The following is a 26,084-nucleotide window of genomic DNA, read 5'->3' as shown; positions in this document are numbered from 1 at the left end:
ATCAATTCTGTTTCTAAGATTTTAGAATTTGGCATCCGATATAACTATAGTAACTTAGCGAATAATAAAAAACATTTTATTGGTTTATACTTAAAAAAGTACCTAATTGAAAACAAACATTAAAGTAAATATGAAGAATTAATCTAGCCAATGCCGGCTGAAGACCGGGCCGCTTCGTGAATAAGTAATTAACTTTGTTTCAAGTTGGGTAATGTTCCTTCAAGAGGTTAGTTTACGTAGGCTTTCGATACAGATACCTACCTGAGGCTCAGATTATAAATAAATACGATAGAATTGATCGATAGGTAGGTACTCGATCGAAATACTAATTTATGGGTTCTCGGAAGGTGACCGTAAGGTGTCTAATGAATGCACCAGAATTTGCAATCCGCCGCATCAAATACTAAGAGCCGAATTCTGTTTGCATCATGATGAGTTGCATACAAGCCTAAACCAAGCACACACACACACTTAACACAACACACAATCAATCAGATTATAGGTACCTAGGTAGCTAAATACTGATATATAAGATATATTCAAATTCAATACAGTTAATTCCATGTTCCATTACGTTTTTGCAGGTGCCAAGATTTTCAGAAAAGTAAAGTCTAAATTCATTTTTGTATGGCATTTAATCCACGCCAAAGTTTCCGTCTCTGTAACTCGTTAAAGCTCGATCGATCAAACCCTAAGAATGCGAATATATAAAAAGAAAAGTAGGCCTACCTTAGAACCAGAATTCACATAATACTCATATAAGTATCTACGTGACAAATCGGTAATAATTCGTAGTACCTTCATCTCATCAGCTCATCTTAAATGTTCTTCAGTAGCACCTGACCGGATTACTGGTGCGCGTTTGAGCAACATGATCACGAAATAAAATAATATGAAGTAGCACCTCTAGCATCTATGGTCACATCATTGACCGCCATGTTAACACGCATGCATATCGAGTGCTCTAACTATTAATCGGGATGACATAGTCAATGACACAATAATGGTGGCATTACAAGGCCACACTTACATCAATTCAAGCTGATTAGTATGCCAGTGCAATACCCCATCCTTTGACAACACAATGATACCTAATCCGCCTTTGGGAACCCCGTTGACGTTATCACGTCTTGTCATCGATATAATCAAGGTAAATATGTCTCTTGATGTTCTAATTTAAAACGAGCATTAGATGAGAGATGATATTGAATAGACAGTAATTAATTTTAAAATATGATGTTATAGAGTTATCCAGCTGAACTGCAATAAAGTAAGTAGATACAGAGTGCCCCCTCTGGTTACCATAATGTTCCGAAGAAGTACTTATTGCTGTAGTAACTTTAATTGGACTAAATTACATGAAATAAAAGAAATACTTACTTAGAAGGCCAATATAGGTAACTACCGTTATAGTTTTTAATTAAGCACCTAAGTAAAGGCTTTTGTAACAATCACTTTCAATATTTGGCAGATTATTTTAAAGAATGGAGAAAAACACACTTAGATGATTATTAGGTATATTGTGTAATTAAGATTTTAATTACTTTTTATCTACATAGATAAACCACAATTATGTTACGTTAAGCACGTAAGTACTATTTCAATAAGCATAGTCAAGATTTCCTAATTTGTTGCACCTATAAAACAACATGTAACATTCTTGATTAATCGGTAATATACAATGTGCGGATTCAAATAATATCACTTACACTTTACACCAAAATAATACAATAATGCATATTGTGTATCTATACATTTGAAAAGAATAAATGCTTAGTTAAAAGTAAGAAGTATGAAAGTAATCTTGGTTTCTCCAGAAGCTGGGGAGTATCAACTATTTGATTCTAAGGAACGTATTGTAACAAATAAGAAAGCAAATCTGTTTTTTGTCAGATAACCTATCTTTACATCTTCAGAATACACGTTGCTAAACATTTATTTAGATTTTCAGAACGGGATATATTTTTATTTCTTTACTATATCAGTTAGATAAGAACATCAAGGGATAGATCGCAAATTATCGTAGTTATGTGTGCAATACATCTACATTATAATTGAAAGTTCATCTAGAGTAAAAGAAAATGTGTTTCCAAGAGGATTTCGAAGCACTGATTCTACCTATGGTACCATACATAATATACACGTAATATATTAACTTCTAAACATTATACATTCTTAATACGCGATAAGTTATAATTCTCCTATGTATAGGCAAGTAAGTTGAGTTACATATAATTCATTCACGTTTTAAATAACTGCCAGTCCGAATTATTAGTTTCACAACACCATAGTTCACTGTCGTTCTCGCACTGAGTTTAGAAGGACTGAAAACACTTGAAATTGCACCTTTAAACACTTGTCTACTGAAAAGTACATCGTTAATTAGTCTATAGAAACATTAGCCCGCGAATGTTCCGTTAGGTGGTGGTTTAGTATTTAGGCGACTTCTAGGTCGGAGTCAGAGTCGTCGGAGTAGGGGCGCGGCGTGGGGGGCGCTGGTGGCGCGTGCGCGGGTGAGTGCGCCGGCGAGAGCGGCGGCCGCGCCAGCAGCGGAGCCCGGCCGCATGCTCGCTCCTCCTGCAGCTTACGAAGCCGCTCCTGCTCCTCGCGTTTCTGCTTGCGCCATTTCGCTCGACGATTCTTGAACCAGACCTGACAACAAAACGAAAGTTCAATAATTGCGCCAGAAAAATTTAGTGTACCATAACACTTTAGCACGCATTGTGAGTGGTTACCTATAGGTACCTATAAAATTTTTGTCAAGTGAACCCACTTTGACGTAGCACTACGATGACACCTAAATTAAACAGCACAATATGTAGGTACTTCAATATGCAACTGATGGCCTTTCGCGATCCAAAATACTAATATTGAATGACTAAGTACTTATAACCTCTACGAAGTCTATCAACTTATTTTAGACTTATGCGTAGGAAGGTATTATCTAAATCTGTTTTTGTGTGGGTTCAGAAATTGAATGAAAATCTTTTTTCTACTTTGAGGACAAAGACTCAAATACACGGTATGATATCATAACTCAAAGGATTCTTACATATTGAGCTATTGAGAACGGTAGCTAAATACGAACCCATCAACATATCCGTACCAAATCGCGTAGATCAATTGATTGTTATACCAAGTTACACTGTGTTATCTACGGACAATTGGAACGACCCAATTTTGTAGCAAACATTGGTTGAGCTACTGAACTGCATAATAGTAAAAAAAACGTAAAGCTAGCATTGTTGTTGAGGTATCATTGATATTTCCCGGTAGAGAAGGGCTGGCTCACTTCCAGACGAGTGGGTCGGCACAAGTGCGAGATGTTCCCAGACTGCGGGTGGTCGCCGCCTGGCCGGCTGGCCAGCCCATTGTAGCACCTCGCCGTCACAACACTGGACCGGCCTTCCACCAATCTCATCTCTTTTACAACATTGCCGTTCATTGATGTTGAATATCAATTTAAATAGGTGAGTATAATAGAACTATTTATTACAAAACGATCATGCGTGTAAACGCAGGCGTAGCGAAACGAATTCTCATAACATTTCATAAACCAATGATATTTAAATAATTCTTCAGATAAACATAAAATTCGTAGAAAATTAATTTTAACGTCAAAAATAAAGTACCTAAGTCTCAACATATTTCAAATCTTGCGGACAGGTGTTACGTCAGTATATTAATAAGATATTAATTAACAAGTCTGTCTTAAAGTTAATAAATACCTAATAAAATATTCGTAACAAATAACTAGCCTAATAATTTCATAAAAATAATCATAAAAAAACATCTAAAGAAACAAAGTGATCCCTCAAAGGATAATACACGAGTACCAAACAGTAAATCTACATTTTAAAAGGGGCACCCTGAGCTTATTCAGTAGGAACCTTTAAAATTAATTCGTTAACGATAGCACCATTGTCGGAGTTAATTGCATTACAAGAGTCGGTCGGCGGCCGACAAAGGTCCCATTAACTTTCGATGAAAGAGTGACGGGGTTTTGGTGTCGTCCGCCCGCGCCCTGCTCATTGGGCGCCACTCGAGCGGCAAATATGGCCGCTGCCACCGCCAGACTCCGGGGCTCCGACTCCTTACACTCGCTCGTGGAGTTCGCACCCGACTCCTTTGTCATTCCTCACCCACAACAAGATTAGCCCGATGTTCTTTTGTGTACTGCTGATTGTGTTTGGTTTAACTCGTTTGCTGTTTTCATTGCAGCCGATGAGTTCATTTTTCGCAATAAAAGTTCCCCTGTTCTCTGCACAGCGTTAAGTGCGTTAGGTACTTATCCGTTTGTGTGATATACACTCAGGGAATGGACAATAGTCGATATTTATTTTTGAAGCTGCTATATTTTGGTGCAGAACATACATAGTAATAATAATTTGTTAAGCGATACTTATTTGAGCAGTTTAAATGCTTTTAGTCTATAAGAATATCTTTATCTATAATAATCCTAAGAAAACAGCACTTCTTCACACAGCTAAACTTCGTTTCTAAGAAAACCCTAAGTCTCACTCGTTTTTGCTAGGTATATCTTCAAAATAGTCGATCTTATTTTTAGATTTCATAGAATCACTTTGCATCAGTGATTATGATTACACTATAACAATATGAATACTTTGGTTACAGTATAGCAACTAAAACCAAAGCCATTGTTAATGTGGCTACACCTAGATTAAAATAGATTAGCTTCATTAAGCGAAGCGGAAACTCGGAGGCTTATAGTCATAGCTTACATGAGAAGTTTGATATTCCCCATTGTTTTAATTCCATTGAGAGCGTGGAGAATTCCCAAATTCTATTGTATGCCAGTGCTGCAGCGTACTGGCATCATGCATGCATAATATCAATGCGGTAATTTTGCCGGTAATGTTCATTCTGTTGAACACAAACATTGTATTGAAGCTAACTACCGGGTTATAACGTTATCATAACTAGATGAAACATTTAAATGTTGATGCTTACTTATGTAGAGTCACCAATAACTACGCACAGATCACTGATTGGGTTTTTAATTGACTCAGATATTTAGTTTTCAGGAACAGGTCACAGCTAATTGTAGGCATTTGTAGGTAATTTACCTACATCATATAAACGTTGCATTGTTTGTATGTGTATTATTTAATTTAAATGTCATCTTGGTTATCGATTTAATTATGCATGTAAACTAAGTATTTGCGTGACTGTATCACAAGTATCGTTCCATTATGAAATTCATGATCGTGCCTGAACTGCATAATCAAGTAGGTACGAATACATAAAAATACAGTAAGTATAACTTACCATATGTATAAATCGTCATCTGTCTAGCCTTTTCCTACTTTGCCTACCTAACTACGTTAGGGTCGACTGCCAGTTTAAATAACATAAAGAGTAACTTACAATTTACGAATCCGGATTGATATGACTATTGACTACAAGTGACGGGTCGATCCGTCACTTGTAGTCAATAATCATTCGCATATCGCCTCAACGTACCTATTTCTCGGTTCATAATATTTTATTTCAAACTTATTCGTGTATGATTTAATCTATACTTATAATAAATCTGTAGAGAGGTCAATTCTGTACATTAAATATATTTTCAAAATATCTGTAAGGGGGTGATTAGTGATCGATACTGATGCCAAAAATGTCTGTATGTTCGTTATGGAAACAAAAACTACTTGACGAATTTTAACGAAACTTGGTACAATTATTCTTCATACACCTGGGTAGGTTATAGGATACTTTTCATCACGCTACGATCAATAGGAGCAGAGCAGTGAAGGGAAATGTTGGGAAAACGGGAGAAGTTACTCCATTTTTTAAGCTTCCGTCGCGTGTGCAGCCTTAGTGGTTAAAGCTAAGTAGTAATAGGCTACTAATAGGTAGTACTAATAGGTACGCATAGATTTAGATAACTGGATAGCCTGGTCATTATTATTTCTTCCTCTCTTTGCACAAAGTCCGAATCTAACGCGGACGAAGTCGCTGGCAGAAGCTAGTGTTTTAATATTTACGTATTTTCTATGGGCCTTAGGTGCCTGATAAAAGAAATAAATAATATAAATTGTAGCTGAATGTACAAGTTTTAGTGGTAGTCGGTGATGAGTGTACACTGTGGCTTGGCAGAATATGTCGTGTGGGAAGACAAACAGATGAGACGGCAGGGCGGGGCGCAGCCCGCGGCGTGTGCACCACGCCTCGACGCCCTCCCCGTGCACCCCAGCACTAGCATTGAGCAAGACACCTCGCAGGCAATATAACTAGTTATAGACGGTGCAGTTCTAAGAGATATTGTTAATTGTAAAGCCGAAAATCCGGCGTTGAAAATAATTTAAATAAGTCATATTGCCTAAAATGTAATAAAAATCAATTCTTCGGCGCCATACGTAATAATTTTTATATGAAAGCTTACTTCAACTTTCACCGTTACCGATATTACATAGTATATAATTTAAAGAAACATAGCTTGTTGTTGTATTTGAGATATACTTTAATATACATAAAACTTATTTCCAAGCATAGTAATAAAAACAATATTATATGTATTGGCCACATTGCATACTGCATAAACATGTGAGACTCATCACATCACACGCACCCGGGTGTTACATTACACCACCAACACTACACACATATTGCCATCATGACATTTTTCTCAAGCCATAGATAGAGACACTCGATGATTTTGAAAGTGGCTTCTAACGAAATCGCCCAATGACACGTCACCAGTTAAGAGACGAATATACCTTCAGAATACATGCTATTTTTAACATCGATGTTTATATACCTACATATATAATAACAGAATCCAAGCTATTTATATATTTACTTGCTTTCGCCCGCGGTTTCGCATCCCGTAGCCGGATGGTGACAAAAACTATCCTAAAACCTTTTCCCCGGCTACCTCCCCCCTAATTATCAAATCGGTCAAGCCGTTTTCATGTTATGTCGTGACAAAGGAAAGCGGGTTTCATTTTTATATATATAGATTATTTATACCTAGCAAGAAATATTAAAAATTACATAGGTAATTTATATTCTACGTGAGTATCGATTCGAAATTGTAGGAAAACCTTACCAATTTAACATAATGTACTCGCCCGTAGATTATTTTTCTAACGTAAGATACGAATATAATAAAAGGGCTTTGGTAAGTTACCACCAATTGAAATAATGAGATTTATATTAAACGTTTGGAATTAAAGTGATAACAAGATTAATTTTACGAATTATACAATGAAAACATTCAAAGACTGTGGGTAAAGTAAAACTTTTATTATATTCCAAAGTATAAATTCGTATTCATAGGACGGTAAAAACGTCTATTAAAGCTAGATAATTTTGATGAAAATCCTAAAAATAACAACAGACTCAAATATTTTCTGGTATTTTGAACGAGGATAAACCAATTTTCAGAAAATGGCAAATTCTGTCAAGGAAAACTATATGAACAATGCAGATCAAATCAGTTTCACGAGTTTTAAAAACTAATAGGCCTTTGCTTACAGTACCTAAAAAGATAAGAACTAACAGTAAGTATAGATTTACCCCCCGCAAATATAATAGGGGCATGTGTGGCAAACTGTTAGTAGTCTTCCTATTACCAGTCGCACTTTACCGACTTCACTAATAGATACATTTAATCGGAATCAGATAAGTGAGTAGTTAATGGAATGATCAATCGTGTTGGATTGAATAGGAACTAGAGACTAGAGCTTCACTGTACTACACAGTAAACCATAGCTAAGGAAGATTTAGACAAATAAATCATTCGTTCATAGCTTTCTGTGTGACTTTACCAAACTCATGTATTTATTGGCGAATGAAGGTTGACCGCAAAAATACTGCAAGCGGTGCATGATGCTATAAAATATAAATATGTAATGTATGTTTAAGGTTTGCAACGGTGAACCACGGCACCGCTTACATCGTGTGAACTGCGCGGATGGGATCGCGACGGGCGCAGCGCGAGGCGGGCGCGGCACGGCGGCGGCGCGGCGGAGCGGCGGCGAACCGAACCCAAACTTATTGTAATAATGTTGTTAGAACAAACACCGCGCTCCCTCCACCTTGTTTGAGATTACAATTACGGTTTTAGCGAACTGATTTATTAATGGACCGCCTGATCCGCCCTTGATACTTTAATGTCGATTTAATTTGCATATCTAGGTAAGTAGACGCTCGCGCATAAGTTCTAGATATTAGATAGTTCTTAGACAAAGCCGTTGTTTTTAATCAATTCAAAAGTAAAGAAGATGTTTCAAAATAACAATATGTTTTAAATTAATTATGGTAAGGAATCTTCATGCTCCGGGTTTACGCTCTAAATTATTTCCAAACCTTACAATAGAACGGAGCTTAGCACTAGGTAAATATAATTCTCATTTCCACCCTTTTCGCTCTGTCCAATTCATTAAAAGTTTACAGTTAGTAGACCTGTAGCCAGTTAAATATAACACATCGAGCACCGGTAGATTTACATCAAACAATTGCAGAGTAACATCAAACAGACTAATAAAATTCATTATTTTTTTAATCCCAAGCATCGTTAAAGCCCTCGCACCTGTCGTATTCCATTTCCCCATTATCAACGAAATGCATTAGTCAATATTAAAGACGCCATCCGCGACTATAATTCCACAAAGGGCACTTCAAATCACACCCATCTCTTTTCGGTTGATGTCAAAACATTACTCCTCTCCACGGCCGGAGGCTGAAAAAGTATCCCCTCGTGTCTGTCACTTTGTATCAATTACCGCACGCAAACACCCATGCTATCGCTCTGTGCCGTAAAGTCGTAACTGCGCTGTGGGCGCCACTCGAACCGAAATTCAATTGTCAAAAGATTGCTTTAATAGTACCACAATACCTTTGCAAAGCGAAAAAGTATTTCATCCCAGCGATAGCCTTACAAAATAACACTTAAAGCTTCATAAGTAAATGTGAAATTCGTTGAGCCGCGCTAGCCCGTGGGGAGTCCCAGAGGGTCGTTCTGCAAACAACGCTCCCCTAAACGTTATACTTTGAAAACAATAATTTGTATTGCGTATCGAACGCGTCTATAAATAATAGAGTGATACTTCACTCGCTGATGTGACCGCACTGTTACATTCAACGAGCGCAAAATAATCAGTTAATTGATAACTAGTTTTAGGGAGCCTTTTATGCGTTAAATCGTTTATTTTAATTATAATATTTAACGTTATGGGTTAAATTATAATTACGATTAATCATGTTGTATCTGTATTAAAACATATGGATTGTTGGCTTAACGATAGGAGGAAAAGTGTTTTGAATACAAGTTTTAAGGGAATTGTGATTTTTTGGGTCTAGAGAAGGAAAGCTTAAGCATGGAAACGTCAATGTTTGTACTTTACTCTTCATGAAGTCAGAATGTTGTTCTATTCTATTCTACTAATCCATTTATGGATTCAGAAGGGTTTTAATTTTGATACTAGATTTCATATATTTTGTGTGACATAGTAAATAGCTTCCATATTGGATGACACCGACGATGAGTCGGTACAGCTTAATGAATAATTAAATTTTATTTAGTAAACGCTTATTATTCAGCTTGTGTGCTAGCGGCGCCTGATGTAAAACTTATGTTTCTTGCACGCGTCAAAGTGTTTCAAAACTAAGTGTCCCTAGTTTTACTAAAAGGATTTGAAAAACAATGAAAACTTTTGAAAGGGTGATTGTATATAAATGAAGTAATATTTTTTGTTACTGTATAAAACTGTTCTGTAAATTAACAACTATTTAGAATCAAAAACGTATATTATATTAACGAACCTCGACAAATAGGTACACGAGTTATTTGAACAGCCAAGGTACACGGTACCTACAAAAAGAATTGAAAGATTGTGTTATCACTGTTTCGTTTGACAATGAAAGAAGAGCAACAAGCGTAAAATGAAACAGGACGAGCTCTTTGATCACTTGATGCCGGATCGCTGCTCAGCTCATAAAGGCGTTATTGCTTTCAGGCGACACGGAAGCACAGGACAAAATGGCGGCGCTTTATTACTTAGTAACACATTGCTAGCGTATCTGTTTTATTGTAGCTACCTATTAGGAGATAAGTCCTGCCGGGGGGAGGCTGCAGATCACAAGAAAGCGTGGCCGGGCCCCGCTGGGCGGAGCGTCACGCCCACTTTTTCTTGTTCATCGCTGTGTAGGGATGTTCTTCCATTTGTGTCATCTGCTCGCACACGAGCGACACTACGTCAATATCATTGCGAATGCTGGATCTTTTACTTTCATACAAATTATCGCAGAATCTTATGTCGACGAACTGCATTAAAAAAAAAAATCTTTCTAAGAAAGGATTTTCAATTTTTATTTTCCTCGCTAGACACTATATTATATTATCCATAAATATGTTTATGGAATATATGCATCAAATTTAAACAAAATACAAGAAAAAAAAATCTGATATTTTCTACATTTGCTTATAAGGATACACTCGATTTACTTATTTGAATTGTTCAATATTTATCAGCTTTTTAAGCTTATCAGAGCCAGAAACTGTTTTTACAATATTTATTTAGTTATAATTAAATCAGTTACGTATATACAAAATACAATAATTAACAATAATTTCTGTTACTATGGCAAGGCTGCCAAAACAACATAAATATGACTTTCAAAAAAAATACTGCTAATTCTATCGAAATATTATAACGTCTGCACAGAAAAACGATAAATTACCATAGGCCTACGCAGCTGCTACGTAAGGGCTACGCCGAGACTACGCCAATACTACGCAGCAGCTACGTGGCTACTACGCGACACGGCTACAATAGACTAAATCGAAGTGCGAAGACTCATGAACATACAAGATAAAGCAACTAATATTATTATAATGGAAACAGCAAATTGTGTGGGGCGTATTATTATGGTTTAATTATGAATATCGTCAGAAAACATAAATCTCGGAGTTATAAGTGAATATAAGCCATTCAGTTAATCAGACAGTGGCAGCGTAAGATCAACATTGCCCGCGGCGACAGCAGCGGCGGCTCCGCGAGCACTCTTCGGAGACAACTAGATTACACCTCACTTAATAATTAATTTGTGTAAAGAGTTGTACGTCTACGGTACAGTGGAAGATTGCAAACCACCCTTCGTTGTCTTTTCGTTTGCTCAGCCGCCATTCTTCTTACAATATTGACATAGAGTTTTTCTTCAACAAACCTTGCGGAATAATGTCAAGTCAACCAAGGTTGGATGAAAACACAATTCCTCATGAACTATGCTTTCTAATTTTAATATTAGAAAGACTACGGGACTAACTAAAATATTAGTAGGAATATTGTGTCTTAGGACTGATTATGCGCCTATTTAAAATTCTTTTTAAATACCTATGTGGTTAAATAAAAATGCTGTTAAATGCGGTCGTTTCTTAGGTTTCAAAGTGCCAACGAGACCCTTTTTTTTTTTTTAACCACGTCAAAAATCATCAAATGACCCCTCCCGCTGTGGGCTAGCAGCGGAGAAGGAGTGTCAGACTCTTACTGACTAAAAACCGTCGTGTTCCGTCATAGGCCTTTTGTGTACCAGGGCCGCGGTATCTCTTTCGAACAACCCGCAGCCCCGGCAGGCCTTGGCCCTGCTGGGCCCCGCTGGGGTTGCTGACATCTCTTTGAGGAGCGCGTGGAACAACGCGCGCCGTCGACACGGGTCTGTCGTCTAAGTAGACAGAGGGACGATGAGCCACCCGAACTCACCGCCCACAGACCCACGCCTACGGTGGCCGGGAGTCATCTCGCGACACCCGGCGCCCATGGTGTCTACCTGGTCCAGCGCGGTGGCCGGGATGAGAGGTGCGAACTCTCTGGCGTTCCGCCTCCTCCTTCTCGAGCATGACCGCTTCGCAGAAGGAGGCGACGGCATCCCATTCCCTCTCGCCCCGGACCATGGCCTGAACCAGGGCCGGACGCGAGAGGTCGCCGCCGCCCAAAGCCTCGACGTGCCAACGAGACCCCATATAAACTATTTGTCTGCCTACTGGCTGAATCTCATTAACGGCAAGCAGTAGTTCCATTCCATTTCCATCCATCCGAAATTGCTGATTAGCGATAAGACCGCCATTTGTACTCTTCTTTGTGTATTGTTATGTCCTGTGTTTTAAATTTTCTTTTTTCTTGGTGTACAATAAAGCATAATCTATCTATCTAACTGATGAGTGATGATCGCTCCTTAACTATTCTCATGGCTAGAATTGCCCGAGGTTTTCTATTGTAACGTTGAAATATTTAAAACTTGCCCAGTTCACTGCATCAATTAATGGTGGAAACAAAAAAAAAAAAAAAAAAAAACGCCGAATCAAAAACAGAAACAAAGCGGCGCGCGAGCGCTCGATTTCGAGCAAGTGTTGTGATGCCTAAACAAAAGCGTTTTAATAATGCAATTTCCAATTGCCGCTCCGCAAATAACAGGGGCAACAACGAAATGAGTGTATTGCCTCAACAACTCACACTTTTGTTGTATCTGCGAGCACATTGTACCGACACACAACACATACTCGGTATACAATATTGCACAATAATATGTTGTTATAGTTGTTTTAATGATGAATCGCGCTTTTCAGAGTTAGCTTTTATTCTTTGTGCGATGTTATTTTATCTATTCAACGATTTTCAATTGCTTTAGAAAATGTTGAATTTCTTTTTTATTTCATCAATTGGTAGGTAGGTATATGGTAAGTAACTTTACTTTTATTAGACTTTAAGTAGGTTACCTCCCTACAAACAATCGCAGTGAAAGTAAAAGCTTAAATAAAAAGACTTCGTGTGAAAAGTTAATAAATACATACAAGGTTTAAGGCTACATAAATACGTAGTGATATTAATAACACAGTAACATTCGTAATTGATCATTGTTGTGCACTTGATTTAAACTTGATCACAAATACTCCCATATTTATATTCTTTATTATGATAAAGAAATAACAAAATATACTCTACTAACAAAACTGGTCTAAGCTATTGTGAACGTTAGTTTTAAATTAAATATGATCTACCTATGTAACTACCCATTCAGCCTGACATACCTAACCTCGATGTAGAATTTTTAATTGATATCTCTATCGATTTCCATTTCCAAATAAATAAATCCGGACAAAAGCGCATGCTATTTATCTAATTACACAAGGAGTAACCTAGCAACAACTTTGACTAAAATATATCATTGTTTCTATTTAAATGTTGGTTAATTCGCTGGTATCAATATTATTCAGACGAAACAATTGCTACTCGGCACATCTATGACTTCATTGTAAAAAGTTTGAATTTGAAAACAACTTATCCTTCAACAAATTAAATCTGGCCAGTGATAAATGAAAACAGCAGCTTCGCATAAAGAATAACTTTGGTTGATTACCGAAGTTGTAAGTTACGCAAATCGGAAAAAAACTCTGTTATCCGGGAAAAAGCCGTAAAAGTGACCCTCATTAGTCGTATTGTTGTGCTTTTATCGTTCCCTTCGCTCCGACCGGGGCAGCATAAATAAATCAAATTTAATTAACTCAGATTAATTTTCGCGGCTCCCGTCTCACCCGCGTCGGGCGTCCCTTTTTATTTGCCCTGAGGCAAAATTCTACTCGGTTGAAAACTCTACCCGCCCGCGGTGATTTACTATGGATTCCTTAATAAAAAGTTTACACTAAAGCAAATTTCACATGTAGACCGTAGCTCTCAGCCTGACAAGCCATACAAGTTATTTAAATTACTTATTTATTCTACGTACTGATCTTTTAAATTGTTTATACATAGGGTTTCATTTTGCCAATTAAGGCCAACAATTAATGATCATCGATATGTCATTAAAAATGTATATTTGTGAAACAAAGAAACTGTAAATTAAAGTCGGTAACGATTGGTTGATTCTCACAGTAACTACATCAATATATCAGCCGTAAGGGCTTAAGAAATCAACTGAAACGAAATTCCCTAATATTAGCAAAAATAGCAAAGTTTTTTTAGCGTACTGTAAAGTTACAATAGGAACAATTCTAGGATACTAAAAGATTTAATGAAATTATAGAAAAAAAAACCAGCAAACTGTGCTATTAACCGAATCATTGACATGGACATAACATCGAGCAAACACTTGATGATGAATTCATTGGACCTTCGAAAGTTAAGAAGTACAGAATGTCATTTGGATTTGCGCAGTCCGTGGCCGGATAAGATGAGTGGCGGAGCAAACAGTGCCGTCCGGCTGGGTGGCACGCCGTCAAGTGGTCGGCACACAACACCGGTAGCCTGCCCGGTGGCCGGCAGCCGGCCCGCAAACATATCCTGACTTACTTTCAACATCACCAACTCTATACCAACCACTCTGTGTTCTACTACCTTTACACGGGATCTCAAACTAATCTTGTGCAATCGAGCTGCCAACATTTGGTACATATTGTTCACTCCGATTTTGTGACCAGAGATGTATTTATGATATTTTCAGGGATCAATACCTACTTCGGATAATAAGAATATTAAAATTTTAATATAAAGTTCAGATAGCAGACAGTAGGCTATCTTTTTTATCGCGTTTATTTCCTAATAACTTTACTGAAATATAGAACAGAAGCAAACTGCACTTAATAATTGCGTCAAATTTGAAAAAAAAATAAGATGTTGATGCATAGTAAATCGTCGACCACCCACAACGGTGGTGTGTAGAACTTGTCTCGTCATCATTGTTGACACGTTGGCCCTTCGCTACTACTAAACGTTACGCCCCGTTAATCTCGTCACTTGTTAGGCAGCGTCACATACCAACCCATGGGCGCCGCAGATGCGTTTTTTAGGGTAAGGAAGGATTAAGCGAAACTCTATTTGTATATTTTTAAACGCAGTGAATTAAGGGATACTTGTTCGGTATTGTTAATTTTACTTAGCTAATTAGACTATGAATTTTTAATCATATGTTTTATATTACAACACGTCTTTATCAGATTAATAAACGAAATAATATAATTATTTCATTTCAAACCCAGGAAAGCGGTGTATGCTTCAGTAGTACCTACTGTAATTGATTTAACTTTTGTTTTTAAGCTATCTTCTTAACATCTGGTCAAATTGATATACATAACCGTAGGTATATCCAATAAATAAATGAATTTAAAACCATCGTGAAATAATTCATGAAAAACCACAAAAAACATACCGAATTTAAAAATATTTTTGGCAGCGATTTCGATAAAAGGAAAGTGTCAAACGTTTATACTTTCTTAGTAAAAAACCTCTTTATTACTTAACATGAAGCCTTATACAACAAAGGAATAAAAATACGGTTTTATGTTGGCATTATTAACTAAGTAGATTTCCTATTTAACTTTGTTTGGAGGAAAATAGTGAAACAATTTTATATTTCAATTTGGTATGTTCGTTGAATAGAGTAAAACAAGCAGTCAAACCGTGGCCAAAACATTTAACTGATGAAATAAATGGTATCGTATCGATCTTCTTAAATCACTCTCCTGACACTTTTTTATTCTTTTTAATAACGTCCTACTTGGTATTGGTAGTGTACATAGTTTCCGAAATGAACAAAATCGTTTTTATTTAATTAAGGTATTAGGGGTAATGATAAAAAGTCATATCTTTCTAGTCTAGTTCACAATGAATGACTTACTTTAGCAAAAACACATCAAAAAATCAGTAGAAGTTTAATATAATCAACTAGCTATAACCAGGTTTTTTGAACCAGTCTCTTGATTAAGTAACTCTCACAAAAAATTAATTAATGAAGATATAAAGACATACCTCAACTCTCTCTTCTTTCAAATCAACCCGCAAGGCGAGCTGTTCTCTAAGCACTACATCAGGGTAGTGGGTCTTGTCGAAGGTGCTCTCAAGCTGTTCGAGCTGCTCCTCCGTGAAGATGGTGCGGTGCCGTCGTTTGCGCTTGGGCGGCGGGCCCGCGAGCCCGGCCAGTGCTGCTGCCGCGTACCCACCGTATAGGCCCGCGTAACCGCCTGCGTTGGACACCGCGCTGCCGCTCACACCTGCATGCAAAATATCCCATCATCTATTGCTGTCTGTAGGACTAACTGTTTTACCGCAGTTTCACCCTCGTCCCGGAGCAATTGCTTCTCGTATCGATATAAAATATAGGCTATGGTTCTCAGGGATAGTATTATTAGGTTCGGATATCCCGACAAACTGAGAACCTGCTCTTTTTTCCGGAAATGAGCAAAAACAATTTATATTAGTTTACTTATTAATCATTATTGATTCTGACTGTGCTCTATGTCTCGAAAGGAATATTGTAGGAGTAGTAAGTAGCTGCCTAGTCTGCCGAAAGTGTGACAAGTGTCTTCTTGTAACGCGGTAACTGGGTTGTAAGTTGAGTAAAACAGGCACAGTCTCTATCATTATGAAACAAAACTATTGATAAATAATCAGATCTCATGGAGATGTGGATCCCTCTTCCCAAGTGAGTTCAATTTGTTTTACCTTGGTATATAGATAAAAATAATTATTTTAAAGGAACTTAAGTAGTGACATTTCATTTTCGTATTTTCTTGGAAATATACTAATACATTTTTCGGACTTATCATTGTAAATATGGCATCCACAAGTCCTTTTTTTAAATTTGAATATGTCTAAAAGAAATCTGTACTTAAAAATTGTAAGCGTCACCACGTATCAGTGTTAATACGCGTTCGAGTAGGCGATGCGTGAAGATCTGAGCTTAGAGCCCTCATGGCTCCCCCGGGCCGCACTCCATAAGCGACCCGTTCAAAATATTAGCACCACGAATAAAAATTGAATATTTTTGCACAGTGCCGGAAATGTGAGAGGCATTACACTGTATTATTTCTTAAAGGAATATAAGAGCTTTTAAGGCCGGCGGCACGTTGCTAAGGCGCTAGCGGCGGGATTCCACACGCGCTGCCGCAGCACCTCCGACCGCCCGCCTAAGCCCTATCGATTTTGAATACAATGAATACTCGTGCTGTGTTATTTTTATAAACTACGTAACAACCTGGAAGCATAGTCTCGCTTTATAAGATTCCAACTCGAACTAAATAATATGACGTCAGAAATCAGTTGTTCTCATAATTTATGATTAAGATTAAAGAATTAATGTTGATTGTGCCCAGGCATTATTCGTAGATTTCATGTTATATGAGACCTGAAGCATTTTTTTTACTCTCTTCAATTAACTTGGGAATTAAGTGTCTTTAAAAAGTAGTGTACTTAGATCTTAATGCAACTAAAGTAAGTAGGTACATACTTAATTGCATTGCACAAACATAAAAATCTGACAACTAACAATTTAATAAGAACATTATTGAAGACTAGCTGTTGCCCGCAACTTCGTCTGCGTGGGCAATATAGAATAGTCAAAATACTACTTATCCCGTAGGTGCATTCTTTCACGTGACAGTATAATTAGGATTAGCACTTAGCAGTCGCATAGATTCATTGATCAAGGTTGTGTTGTGGATGTGACCATTTATCTAAACAAAAGAAGTAAAGTTTGTGACGTTGTGAATATCTCTGGATCTAGTCAGCCAATTTGGAAAATTATTACGTATGGTGCGTAAGTAATTTTCACAGGAAACAGCTATAATCTATGTCTATATGCTTTGAGTCTGACAAAGCTGTCATTTGTACATTTTCTGCAGCTGCTGCGACTAATCAGAAGCCAGAAAGTCTGTCAGTCTTACCATGGATATCGTCTTGTGTAGTTGACTGGATTGAAGATAGGTAGATAGGTAGTCGCTCCAAGCAAAATATTGGTACTCAAACAGATTCGGTGACTGGAAGCCAACACCAACATAGTTGGGGAATAGCTGGATGGATGATAAAATGAGTCATCATCATCAGCAGGCGCATAGGGTAGGATAGTTTCACTACTGGGGAGAAACACTTGTATGACGGGGATTTTCTGTGCACTTACTCACTATGGTAAGGCTGACCCCACATTAGGCGTGCGTGATCCTCGGGCGTGTGAGTAGCGCGGGCGTCGCGAGCGCGCTGCGTGAACGTCGCGTTTTGCTGCCCTGCGGCATGTGTGAAGAGTGCAAGCGACGCGCTCGCGGCGAGCACGCGGCGCTCGAGTTGCGTTCTTACCCCTTCGCCCGCTATCCCCGCCGCCCGCTAAACGCCTTAGCAGTTAAACGTCAAGGAGAGCGGCGCGTGCGCGCCGCGAGCGCGCTGCAAATGCCGCAGGGCAGCAAAACGCGACGCTCACGCAACGCGCTCGCGACGCACGCGCGGCGCCCGCGCTACTCACACGCCCGAGGATCGCGCACGCCTAATGTGGTGGCCTAAGCCGGGACTCCACCGAAATGTTTGCATTAGTTCACGAATAGGCAAAATGTACGTATCTGTGCGAGTCCACTTCATGTGTTCGTACTTGAAACCTGCAGTTTTGCCAAGATTTTCAAAATGTACGCTCGCAATTTGCCATTTCTTGGTGGAGCCAGCAAATCAAAAGAAACATAAGTGTTGTATACTGTGCGTCACTACCGCACACCGGGAAAATTTCGCTATTGCGGAGGACGTTTATATACCATATTTTGTGTCACACGTAAACAGGACGACAGTAAGTATCCACCGAAACACTTTCAAAGATCTGATGAACGAACAAATCAGACCTGACTTGGTCACCAATCAGAGCTCTATGAAGCGATCATACGCTTTGGCTCCTACTGTTATTGTGGTTTCACAGGTTAAACATGTCTCTGGTATGCGGCGCGTAATTTGTACGTTTTCAGACGCATAAAGCATTTTACGTGTGTATGGTATTAAATCGAGAAAGCTCCCATTTCTTGTCTGCACTTTGTATCTGGGCTTGTTTTTAAAGCTACAGAATCCAAACATTACCTACCTCACGCTTAGCAGCGCTTGCGAGAGATAGATCCTCATTTCTTCTAGGATTAAGTTTACATATTTTGCATCAGAAAAAATAATTAAGGTCTACTTAATACTACTCACCCAAAGTAATTTGTTTTAAGGCCACCACATTAGTGGAAGATAGCTAAACTATGTTTATGAAAAAATCCTGATATGAACTCCATCTGTAACTTTAAATGATAATTAATTGTTCCACTAAAGTCATCATTTTTGACATAATGTTAAAAAAATAATTTAGATGGCACCGTTTTAAATTTGGCCGAGAACTATTAATTTTCCTTTCATCAAGGTAATAATTATAGTTGGATTTTGATGTGGCACGGCAAACTGACAAACACTATTGAAATGTCTATCGAAAAATTACACTTCGTGTTAAAATATGGTGAATTACGGAAAATACACAACTCCATCTGTTGAAATAATAATCCTCTATAAAGAATGTATGGTAATATTGTCATTTACCACCTCGCTCCTTTGACAAATTGATGATGTATTTTATTTACCACAGATGGAGCTACTTTAACCTTGGCTAAACAAAATTTTCATATTTTTTTTTTCTTCCGATGTTACTTATAAAGGTGTGATTTTCTGTGTAAAGATTAATAATAGGCCGATCAACTAATATAAGTACAACATTCAAATGTACAGTTTTGACAAATAGATTGCGTGCCGTAATATTTTACATCTTGAATTCACAAAATTAATCATATCTTTTGATATAGTGAATCGATTTCGATGAAACAAAAACTAAGTAATACCCCAAGTTACGTAGAGTTTTTGTATATAAGCATTGTCTGCATTTAATTCGTAGATTTTACGTGAATCGCGAACAAACAAACAGATAAACAGACAAACAGACAAAAATGACAAAAATGATGGAAATGGGTTCTGTTAGTTATCCTTTAAAATGCTGGCTATTTTTTTTTGTCAATTTCTTCAATGTACAAAAATTACTTTTCTACAGATTTATTATATGTATAGATAGCAAATCATTGCAACCTACGACTGCAACTAGACAGTATGAGCAATTAATGTTTGACCCCTAATTGTGAATTAATTTGACAAGCACCCTCAAAGAGGGTTCCGAAGGGAGCAATTCTAATTAATTATTGTGTCAAAGTACCTATTTGATAGTATTAATAAACAGAAGTTTAGAGTTAATCAGGTTTTATGGGAGGTATTTAATCACGGAACATGAATAACTGACGTATCGTGTTATAATAAAAAAGGAACTTTGGTAGGGTGACAGACACATATATTCGCAAAGTTATCTAAATCCTGAATATAGTATTTGCAATATGGCATAACTTTTTTATTTATTATCCGACCCAAGTCATCTAATATTTATACTTCGATACGCTTACTTAAAGCAGATTTTAGTTAAACATCCAAAATAAAAGAAAATAAAAGTGTGTTTTTGTTATGGCAACGATTCACCAAACCCTGGGGATATTTTGAAATTTTAAAATGTTCGGTTGGATGATGGAAAAAAGATTTTAATTGAGATAAGCCGTCTTCACCCTCTTTGCGGTGAGAGGGAAGCCCGAGGCTCTCACCGACGATATCTTGTGCTTTACCGCTAAAGTATATACGGTAGAAAACTTTTAGTAATACACGATTCTTTTGAATACCAGCAGTAATTTTTACTCATTCAGACCAACTAACGCTTTTAGTCATAGCCTAAAAATAGGAACATGCAGTCTGAATTTTATAAATAGAAAAGACACCTTATTTTCCTCACATAGCTTTTGAGATATCTTTTGTTTCTTGTAATCTTTGCTGTAGGCATCAAAATATTCGGAGTTCATGGACATGTATTTTTCATGGGTTTTAATGAAATATTCTTTATGATACTAAATTTTTTGAAGGTTTGGCTGTTAATATATTTAGTGGCTGAGTCGATTTGGTACCTTCTTAACTGGCTACTGGCCGAGGTTTTGCCAGTCCTCTCTTGAGAGAATTGCCCACTTCCCACATGCACGCATAAAGTATTCTGTAATTTCACATTGTCTATCACTGGGATTTTTTCTCAAATAGATCCTGATCTTGAGATTGCATATTGAGGTATAATATGCATTATATATTAGAATCGCCTAAAAACTGTGAAAAAATAATTCAAAATCAAACATTAATTCACAAATAAGTATATATGTGAATTACTTCTGGCACCAGATCAATAAAACCCAAGTTCACCGACAAAAGAATGGGCCTAAGTAGTCCATAGATAACATGTTAAAGAGACTCACTAAGTAAAAGGTGTCTGCAAAAATTCTAAAAAATGTTTTTTATAATTCATTCCAATTTCTTAGGCATATTCCAATTAATAAGGCAGACAAGTCTCATGCATGTACAAAGAAGTAACTGTAGATTACCAAGAAAGTCAATCCTTGTTCGATAGCATTTTAATTTATTACTTCGATTAGCATCAAGCTATCTTAAAACTACTACACTACGTAAAAACTTACAAAAAAGCTTGAAGATATACTTTAAATAATTCAGAATAATCCGCTCCTATAGCAAAATAATATACTTGTATTGGAAGGCATATTTGCTGATTTATTCGTACCTATTATATGAGAAATTCAAATAATTATGATCTTGTTTAGGATTAGGATATGAACGACTTTAAACCAAGACACTGGATAGCAAAACATTAACCGTCGCAAGATTCAAGTATCTACATAGTAGGATATATTATTCGTAGATATATTCGTATTATTAGATACTTATTTAGTTTTTTTTTGGTAAGATAGAATTAAAAGCATCAAATTATTTAATCTACTTCTTATCTACATCATATCTTTTACATATATCATATAAATTGAGTCATACGACTTATCTATTTCAAATCGTAACTCAATCGATTATTATATTTGCATGAGAATTGAAAGTTTCAGGAGTCAGCCATTTCATTAAACTATTATAGTTCGGCCATTCAGAGAATGCGTTCCTGACACGTCGCGATTGAACTGACGACGTAACTACATTCATTGATTATTGATATAATAATGTTGTTTTAATGCTCCTCAATTGTTAAAACGGTAAACAACCAGCAAAAATATTTTTATCGTAACTGCAACGCCATTGCAAAGTTACGTCGTCAGTTCAATCGCGACGTGTCAGGAACGCATTCTCTGAATGGCCGAACTATAATCAGCAAACCTTTTCATTTCACACATAATGTTTGCATGCATTAAAAACAATTGGTCCACCATCTTGGTTCAGCCGTCATGTTGGATTAAGAATGTACGTCATATATCAAGTCATGCATTTTCATCCAAATAACTCCATCAATGATCTGTTTCAAAACAACAGTTACTCAATTGCAAGAAGAGACAACAGAAGACAACATCATGTCCAAGAAGAAATGATAAGACCCTCCTAACCAATTGTCGGCTACGGAGGCTGTTCTCATGTAAGGAGATTAGGCAACTGTGCAGGACATATTATAGTGCTCCAGCATTTATGCAGACACAGGTGCTCTCACTATAACTCCACTCTCATAGACCGATAGGACAGAGATCCGACATAAACGCGGACAGAGATCAGGCGCAGGACCAAGATCAACGTGCTCCGTTATGCATTTTACATACATTACAACTTAAGTAAGACCATGTAAAATAATTCAGCGTCAGCGTAGATGCAGTTTTCTATTGCTAATTATTATTATAATATTACTATAACCTAATTACGTTTAAAAGAAAAGTATTTCTGTGCCTTTTACCCATATAAAAATTTCCTTTAATACGTTTCTAGGAAGAATACCTCCAAACGACATCGTACTCCTTCTTCCAAGAAAGTTTTTTTTTCAGTTACGAGGTTTTCACTCTAAGGCATCGAAGGAAAGATTTAAAAACATAAAGTCATGGTAAAAATCACTATCGATTATTTCCTGAGACATTCTAATGTTCATTCATGGTTTTGAACTAATCACTTTTTATGAATTCTACTATTTTATTAATCAATCAAAGCTTAAATAATTATAAAGCATAAGAGTTTGTTTGTTTGAACGCGCTTATCTCAGGAATTACTGGTCCTATTTAAAAAAATCTTTCATTGTTAGATAGCCCATTTATCGAGGAATGCTATAGGCTTCTTTTTATCCGGGTTTGTGCAAAAGTTCCCATCGTGAGTGAAAGATTTGGATGCGGGTGAAACCACTGGCAGAAGCTAGTCTTTTATATAATACATCCGAGCTGTTATTGAATTTGAGAGGGGTAAAAACAAATTCCTTTATTTTAACAGTTTATCGCTGTGATGGAAAAAAATGTTTTCAATTTATCTATATAAATAAAAATGAATTGTTGTCTATCAAAGTCTGATTAAAACTCGGGAACGGCTGGGACGATTGAGCTGATTTTGGTTTTAAAATGTTTGTCGTAGTCCAGGGTAGGTCTAGACGGTGAGCAAATAAGGAAAAAATTAAAAAAGTATTGTGTCATGTGTTTGTGACTTACTAAATGTGCCTCCAATAAATTAGGCGGTACGAAGTTCGCCGGGTCAGCTAGTTGATAATATAAGCAGAATAATTATACAGCTTTATGTAAAAAACCTGTGTCGTCATAGCTCGTATTACCATATAAAGTCAAAAATTGCATGGAAATGAACATTCTTAGCAATGCGTGAAGGGTTGTGCCTGCCACCTATTGGACTAATCGGTGGTTTGATTACCGAAAAATGGTTCAGTTATCGTCGTAGTTAAATGGTGCAACCCGCCGAAGTATTGGATCTGTTTAACTGTTAATATAAATAAAAAATAACTTATATGCGAGTTACGTCTTGTATAGAAAGGTATCATACCTATATTTTTAAAAATTTGCACAAGCTATTACACACTATTATGTGTAGAACTTGATTAGGAGGAAACACATGAAAGGCATTGGTAACTGACTTGGCTACATAACTTTGCTTTATAAAACTAACTTAGGACCACTTCACTTTATAAAACTTTAGAATGTTGGATAAATGTAAGAAGCAGTTTTTTTTATATATTTCATGGAGCTTTTTGGTTACAGTTAGGATATTCAATATGTACTTAAAATATCTGCCAGTTTTATCGCTATATTATATTAACTTATTTACAAAATAATTAATAATGAATTATATGTACATATTTACATGACCTAAAAATAAACTTATTTATATTTATATATTATTTATATACAACTAAAAATAATTATAAAATGGCATCAAAATATAACTTTTGAATTGAACAATTAGGTAAAAGTGCTTTATAGTAACGCGCGTTGAAATCTTTCTTTTTCATTAATCTCATTGATATTTTTTGGTTGATACATCTTCATTTTTTTCCTCAGACTTCCAATGTCTCTATACTACAATTATGTGTAAAATTACACACGTACATTAGTATTTAGAAATGTATCTACTAAATGTTATCTTTTTTGAAAAAAAAGCGATTCAAATACTAAAAAAGTATCTTTTCATCCCACCATCTCGGAAAGAGTAGTTTTACCCTTTGATATCTGAGCGCAAAAGCCGTTTTATCCTCTAGAGCGGCAAAGTGATTTGAATTTAGAACATCGTGTGCAATCCTCCATTTGTGACAATCTTGATAAGACTTTTCATACAAATACATATTAAACAAATAAAATACTGCTTAAAATAATTATTCAATTAATTAAGTAATTTGTATTATTGTTTTAACATAGATTTTTAACCTCGTTTCATTTTTAAACTGAGTTGTCAAAGAAATGAACTTTAATAGGTTCTTACTTCTTTTTAATTTGATACTCATATGTGCGCGCCATTTTGTTTTTTTGCATTTAGTAATTTCCTCGATGAGGTGGGATGAAAAGTTACGTGTTGCACTCGAGTGCAAAGATTTTTCACCTTGTGCTCTTTTGATTCCCTCGCTATCGCTCAGGATTCTAATTATTGAAACACACTTGTATAACAAATAACTATTAACTACGCCATAGCAAGATTGTTCGTAGCGCGACGGTTGTAGCTCGTAGCACAAAGTTTTTAGTTGCGAAAATATTTTAAAAGGAGGAATATTAATAATATTTGATATTTCTATTTTTATATAGGTTATTATTTTAAAGACATAGTTACAATGTAGAAATTGTCTATTTTAATTAAATACAATAGATTGTTTGGTTTTATAAGGTACAAAGATGTACTTACAACAGAATTCAAGAAGGAAGTATATGATACTTATTACCATAAAGGTTGTTGTTGTTGTTTTGGAAAAATCTATCAAAAATAAGGTTTACAGACTTTTTTCAATTAAAATTTGAATAGTTCAAATAGGGCCTCGTTAAAATGTTTACTTTTCACTGGTAAGATTTTACAGTCCAAATTAAATAACAGAAATTACACAATTATGTCGTGTGGGTTTTGAAGTACAAATCGTTTTTTTAAGGAGTGAAAAAAATAACAACGATCAGAAAAATATTAAAGGCAATAACAGTTTCTATCAAAATAAATATGGAAAAACTAAGAAGTATTACCTAAAATAAATATTCACATATATGGCGTAGGTTGCTAGAATAGTTATAAATGAACCCTACCTCAAATAAGAAAACGGAATGAAAACTGCAGATTGCAATCGACTACCGTTTCCTACGGATAAAGAAAGGAAGATATAACTAGGTGCACACTGCATTATAGCCTGCAGTTAAGCCTTTTGGGAAATGTTAGCTGAGCTCTTTAGGTTTAGGTTTGCGTTTTTCACGCGTTAGTCTTTACCTATCCCAAGCAAAATAATAACGTCAATGTTTACCTAATGAGTTGGCAAACGTACCAAAGAGGTCATGTGCTCTATGGAACGGCGAGTGCGCGAGGTGCTGCAGCTGCAGCGGTGGCAGCGGCGGGTGCGGGCGCGGCGCCAGGATGCTGTCGATGGTGAAGAGCGGCGCGGCCGGGCGCTCGGGCAGCGCGCCGCCCAGCAGCAGCGCCGTGCTCAGCAGCGCCGGCGCCTCGCGCGCCCAGCCGCCGCCCGCGCCGCCCATGCCGCCCTGCGTCGCCACCGTGCTCACCGTGCTCACCGGTACACCGCACACCTCATACTCTACTCGATACAGTCCCACAGACCATCACCAACCACTCAAATACAATCCATACACTTCGTCCAAATTAAATATGTAAATTACTTATAATCAACCACCGAATTAACCAAAAGCATCGAAACCGGAAAAGCGTCGATTTTTAGTGTGATGATGGGATAATACTCTGGTGATGCGATTGCGAGCA

The 26,084-nt window shown here is 36.9% G+C and overlaps 1 protein-coding gene across 1 annotated transcript; it reads right to left on the bottom strand.

The window, feature by feature from the left end:
* Window positions 1–1,704: 1,704 nt before the first annotated feature.
* Window positions 1,705–25,843, bottom strand: LOC124630035 (homeobox protein goosecoid-like). Its single transcript, XM_047163741.1, has 4 exons — window positions 25,615–25,843; window positions 20,527–20,535; window positions 15,765–16,006; window positions 1,705–2,652 (listed from the first exon to the last, which is right to left on the bottom strand). The coding sequence occupies exons 1-4, from the start codon at window positions 25,841–25,843 to the stop codon at window positions 2,437–2,439; spliced, it is 696 nt and encodes a 231-aa protein (XP_047019697.1). The 3' UTR covers window positions 1,705–2,436.
* Window positions 25,844–26,084: the final 241 nt, after the last annotated feature.

The sequence above is a fragment of the Helicoverpa zea genome, chromosome 4 (assembly GCF_022581195.2).
Source record: "Helicoverpa zea isolate HzStark_Cry1AcR chromosome 4, ilHelZeax1.1, whole genome shotgun sequence".
Lineage (NCBI taxonomy): Eukaryota > Metazoa > Arthropoda > Insecta > Lepidoptera > Noctuidae > Helicoverpa > Helicoverpa zea.
The sequence above is the reverse complement of the archived record's forward strand: the minus strand, read 5'-3'. Positions and strand labels throughout refer to the sequence as shown.

Bases quoted from the DNA above. Each gene is read 5' to 3' on its own strand.
- LOC124630035 (XM_047163741.1), bottom strand. From the start codon at position 25,843: ATGGGCGGCGCGGGCGGCGGCTGGGCGCGCGAGGCGCCGGCGCTGCTG. The intron at 2,653-15,764 runs GTATGTCTTTAT...TTTTGTTGTCAG, and splicing joins TGAAAGAAGAGAGAGTTGAG to GTCTGGTTCAAGAATCGTCG.